Raw genomic sequence first — 5,617 nt, forward strand, 5'->3', positions numbered from 1 at the left:
CTAGCTGGAATGTAAACTGGAGGACTCGGACTCTGTGGTGGTGGAGGCTCCAGTGCGTCTGCGGGGTAAGATCTTCAGACTGGATGCCCGGCTCAGGGTGAGGGCTCTTCGGGCTGAACTCTTGAACCCCGCACCCAGGAAGGCGTACAGCAGTGGGTTGAGGCAGCAGTGGGTGAACGCCATGGGCTCGGCCACCGCCAGCCACACCCCCAGTCCCGCCTCCAGGCCGCGGCCGCAGCGCAGCAGCTCCAGACGCAGCAGGGCGTCCACGGAGATGCCCACTCCGTAGGGCAGCCAGCACACGAAAAAGCAGAGGACCAGTGCCACGGTGGTCCTGACCGCGCGCCGCTTCTGCCTCTGGCCCCCCAGCGGGCCTCGGGTCAGCCGGGTGACGATCACGCAGTAGCACACCAGGAGGACCAGGCCGGGGATCACCAGACCTACCAGGACCAGCTGGAGGTGGAAGATGGCCACCCAGAGAGGAGCGTTGTGTTCAGGGTAGAAGCGCTGGCACAGGGTCACCCCCTCCCCTCCCTCCTGGGTTCGAGCAAATATCAAGTCGGGTACTGCCAGCAGACCAGCGGGCAACCAGGCACCTGGAGGGGAGAGAGAGAGAGAGAGACAATCAGATAAGGAATAGTTGGAGTAAAGACACATAAAGGAGAAGAGGGGGAGATCATTTGATAAGTAGGAAAAGTGAGAGTTGGTGGAGTGAGGAAAAAGAAACCTGACACTAGGGCGGGGATATCAATATTAAATCGATATTGTGATATGAGACTAGTCAAGATATCATCGTAGATTTTGGATATTGTAATATAGCATAAGTGTTGTCTTCTCCTGGTTAAAGGCTGCATTACAGTAAAGTTATGTCATTTTCCAAACTTACCAGCCTGTTAGCCTGTAGCTGTTCTATTGTTTGCCTTTACCCACTTAGTCATTATACCCACATTAGTGATGATTTATTTATTAAAAAAATAAAAAAATAAATATCATGTAAATATTTTGTGAAAGCAGCACTAATACTTCAAGGAAGAGAACCCTGTGTTTGCATTTAATTTTGATCAGTCTTGTTGTAATAAAAAAAAAATGCTTGTGACATCTCACGTGGCTTTGACTTACAACTGAACATTTAGCCGACTTTGTAGAAAATACCGACATATATATCGTGTATCGCCATTCAGCCTAAAGATACCGAGATGTGATTTTTCGCCCAGAGAAGCAAAAAAGCTAAATATGTAGAGGTGAAGAAAGCTGTTGGGAAAGCGAGAGAGAGGGAGATGAAGGATTAAGAGGGAAACGGTATGAGATGGGATACAAGGGGAGAGAGAGAGAGAGACATGAGAAATAATGACATAAAAAGCAGGGGCAAGAGCGAGACACTCACCCACATATACCAGTCTGTGTGCCAGCAGCTGCCTGAGGCCGCTGGTGTTGGTGTCTGTGGCTCGGACCACGGCCAGGTAGCGGTCCAGGCTGATGAAGGCCAGGATGAGCACGCTGCCGTACAGGTTGACCGTGTAGATGACGTGCACGCCCACGCACGTGGCCACGCCGAAGCGCCAGTCAGCCAGAGCCGCGTCCACCGCCCAGAAGGGCAGCGCCAGCACAAACAGGAGGTCAGCAGCCGAGAGGTGGAGTCGGTACCGGTCCGTGAGGCTGCATTTCGACCTGCAGGGGGGGGGGGAATGTGCAAGTTTGGGCATGTGGACGCGCTAAAGCCAGGACACACAAAACCACATGTTGCTTGCCAGTGGTGGCTGGAGTACTGAAAATGTATACTCAAGTAAAAGTACAATTACTCCCAGTGTACAAAGTACATTTTTAAAAACGTTTTTTTTTTTAACTCATGTGCATTACTTCTTACTACCCACCCCTGTTGCATGCATAGCACAGTGGTCTCACCTGCGCTGGCAGCCCAGGACCATGACCACCAGGCCATTGCCGGTGATGCCCAGGATGAAGATGAGGGCGTAGACCACGGGCAAGTAGACCTGCTGTAGCTCTGGTGTCACCACCTGGTCCAGGTCACATGGCTCGTCCAGGTCCTCCCCAAGCTCCCCAGACCCAGAGCCTGAGCCTGTGTCGTTGAAGTCATCCCCCAAGACAAACAGCTGGAGACAGACAAGACACATGTGGAGTGAATGTAGAGTTTAGGGCAAGATACATCCCAATGGATGCTAAACACACATTCGTCCAGGCTGCTATCTCATTTAATGCATATTGATTAAAGGAGAACTTCCCCCGAGAGACAATGCCGATTTATTTTTCAAAAGATCTCACACATATCCAAAAACTGTAGACAATTTTATTACAGTAATTAAAGTTTATGCCAGGACTTGAACTCAAATCAACTCTATATAACTGTCAAACTAATGACTGCAAAACTATTTTCAGATAGCCTATGTGTGTGAGACTATGTGCAAAATAAATCTGCATTGTTTTTCACTGAAGTTCTTCATTACCCCCCACACACACACACACAAGTATAGACATCAGGCAAGACCTTACCTCATAATAAGACATGATGGAGACAATCCCCCTCTCCCTTCTTGGCAAAGTGCAGAGTGAAGTGGAGATTTCTATCTAGCGGGGTTATATAGCACAAGTCACACTCCTCCCCCAAACACTCACACACATCTGTGTGTCTGCTGAAACGTTTTTCCTGTTTTCGAGGTGTCAGGTGCTGATAGTGGTTCTATCGCAGGATACTGTGCTCTGTGTGTGTGTGGGTGCTGCTTGTATTGTTTTGGCCCAGCCCTATGGTTTGTGATCATCAGGATCTATTGGCAATAGGAAACAAGGCTGGCGACGATCAAACAATGACTGGAGAAATATGAAGGATTCCAAAATCGGCTTCAATAGGGACGTCTCTCTAAACCCCCTGGGCCGGTTGCACCAACTGGTCTTAACTATGCTGGTCGTAGCAATGCGCGTCCATGTGAATTGCCAGGGAATGCACCCTGATTGGATGATGTTGCAAAAAATGTGCCTCGCGACCTGCTTGGAGCACTGTGCCACTACGCTCTCTCAGCCACTACTGTAAAACACCCTCCCTCCTCTCACCCTCCCTCGCTCCGGGGGAAAAATGGCGGCTATTGAGCCAGACAGACAGTCTGAATGAAATTGAATGTAACGTTCCCAATTCTATGTATTACATTCTAAAAAATTAACGGCAACATTTTGGAAGGCTAAGCCACACAACTAGTTCGTTGTAATCTAACAGCATGCTTCAAAAGACGGAGAACTGGCTGTGTTACGACGATCATGGACTCAAAACGGTCTCCGCTGATAAGACACGGAGATCTCTGCAGGCGCTACGCCTCCTCATGACCAGGCGTACTCTTGCGCGGAGGAATACGTTAGTTGTACAGTTGGGAGAAAAAGCAGTGCCCAATGAAACTGCTGTTTTGCGGAAAAGTAAAGCGCTGAAAATTGTCAAAATAGAGCGTGCATGTACACGGATATCGATTTGTTTAGGTGGGCGTTGTTTTAGGTGTTTTAGGTGGCTAAATTACGTTTTAGTTGTTGACCCCCGTACTTACAGAGAAAAGGCTGGTTTGGGTGCTGCTCTGAGTGCCGGGTCTCGTTCCACAATGCGCCGAGCCTGCAGACCACTGTACCTACTTCAGTTAGTACTTCAGTGTATAATCGAACTAGCTGATAGGACCCCACTTCAAACAAACCGAACTATCCCTTTAAGCCGTCTTGGTGCAACCGGCGTAGCTGTTAGGTCGTAAAGTTACGACCAACTTATCTTAAGACCAGTTGGTGCAACCGGCCCCAGCTGTTAAATCAAGACAAGCACCAGGATTATGGTTTCTGCTCGCACTGGAGTGTGAGAATACTTGTTGTCCTACTTGCGTCATCATCTAATATGATGCATGTACGCATGTACGCATGACCATGAGGGAGAAGAGAAGGAGCGTGTGATATTCTGCAAGCGAATGTGAGATGATGGTTATCAGCTCTCCTCCTGCTCTCTTTTGTAAATTAACCGTGTGGTGCGTATGGGTTGGCGATTCGATACCACTGTATCACCTCTCTGTGTGCAAAGCTGATGTTCCAGTGGTTCGGTTCAAGATTGCTGTGATCAGGAGCTGGCACATCCGTCTCTCTCCCACAGCCAGGGATGTGATGCCGAGAGAGCCAGCAGCAACAGGCAGGCACATTTCCTGACCAGGTCCAGGCATTTCTGGATGTGAATCCTCCATCCTCTCCCAACACTAATCCCATAGGTAAACATCACTCACCCAACCTCCTGTACTCAAGTCTGACCCCCCCCCCCTACCCACCCCCAAGCTCCTTATCTTCTCATTTTCCCCATCCTTCCTCCATTGCTAACCAGTCCCATTGTTATCAACAATCCCCTTTTTACACCTAGTGGTTCTCAGCATGAATGATCCTGGGACAAACGTAGGTACATACATTCCACAACAAAGCTAAGTAGTTCCCAATAAAACAAATGCAACAGCTGAGGAGTGCTAGCAGTCCCCTACCAGCACTGCGGTTTCCTTTATTAGTGGCGCCACCGTGTGGACTTTGAGAGAGGCATGATGCTGGTGATACATAGCTGCCCTACCAATTTGTGTGCGTTACGTAACGGCATTGGAATTTTTACCGAATACTTAAGAAAGCCCACTAGCTCGTTTCACAATGTGTCGCCGGCAAAAATGGCCCCACCTTAACTGTACTTGTCAAATAAGTGGTTAACATTTTTGTGGATGGTCCATAGTGCTATTGATGAGGTAACTGGTAAGATGGCATACTAATAGGATAGGAGGTTGCTGTAGTATTGCAGAGAGAAGGCGAGTCAATTATTCTGGTTCATAGGGGAGTTCAGAGGTGCTGTTTGTTCAATCTGTAAGAACTGAATGAACACTGAGGGAGACTAAATTAATTATAAACGCCTTCATTATGAACTGCTATACCCTACAAAGTGGGGGTACGGTGGCGCAGTCGGTAGCGCTGTCGCCTCACAGTTAGAAGGTCCTGAGTTCGATTCTCGCCTGGGACACTGTGGTTGTGCTCCCCCCCATATCCTCAGTGCCCACTGCCCAGGTGGGTTATCTCGTCGTAAGGGCCTTTCTCTCTGTGTGGAGTTTGCATGTTCTCCCCGTACCCCCCAGGGGGTTCCTCCGTATATAACCCCCCCACTAAAAACATGCAGAAGATCAGATCGTCATCGTCATCCGACCAGTGACGACAGCATCCGAAGTTGGTCCCCGGGCGCTGTACGAGAAAGCGACCACTGCTCCTGGCCTGCCCCTCGGAGGAAAGGACATGCCTGGATGGGTTAAATGCAGAGGACACTTTTCACCGGCCACCGTCAGCATGAGTGTGTTGTGGCCGCATACATGTATTGTGGTGTTCGTGTGACAATAAAAGACGGGCTTGTCTGTTACGAGAGAGTGAAGATCCTAACAGGGATTCAAACCAACATCCTGCTGTACTGAACCGACTTAGAGGACACGGATTGAGAGCAACTCCTCCTCGCAAAGTCTATCAGCGGAGCGGATCAGACTCACCAGACACCTGGATAACAGAAACAAACTGCCTCCTCCTCAGAGTTCAATGAGAGAAATCAGTGGTTATTTACTCTTCAATATGTTTTCTCTGT

At 49.1% G+C, this 5,617-nt stretch overlaps 1 protein-coding gene across 1 annotated transcript; it reads right to left on the reverse strand.

Annotated features, from left to right (window-relative positions):
• On the reverse strand, positions 1 to 2,540 carry LOC310797127 (C-X-C chemokine receptor type 4-like; the record flags this gene model as incomplete). The annotated part of the gene is made up of 4 exons (XM_083659438.1): positions 2,509 to 2,540; positions 1,903 to 2,111; positions 1,385 to 1,668; positions 1 to 596 (listed from the first exon to the last, which is right to left on the reverse strand). The coding sequence occupies exons 1-4, from the start codon at positions 2,521 to 2,523 to the stop codon at positions 1 to 3; spliced, it is 1,104 nt and encodes a 367-aa protein (XP_083515564.1). The 5' UTR covers positions 2,524 to 2,540.
• Between the last annotated feature and the right edge of the window lie 3,077 nt (positions 2,541 to 5,617).

This window comes from Poromitra crassiceps (assembly GCF_964638095.1).
Source record: "Poromitra crassiceps genome assembly, chromosome: 23".
Taxonomy (NCBI): domain Eukaryota; kingdom Metazoa; phylum Chordata; class Actinopteri; order Beryciformes; family Melamphaidae; genus Poromitra; species Poromitra crassiceps.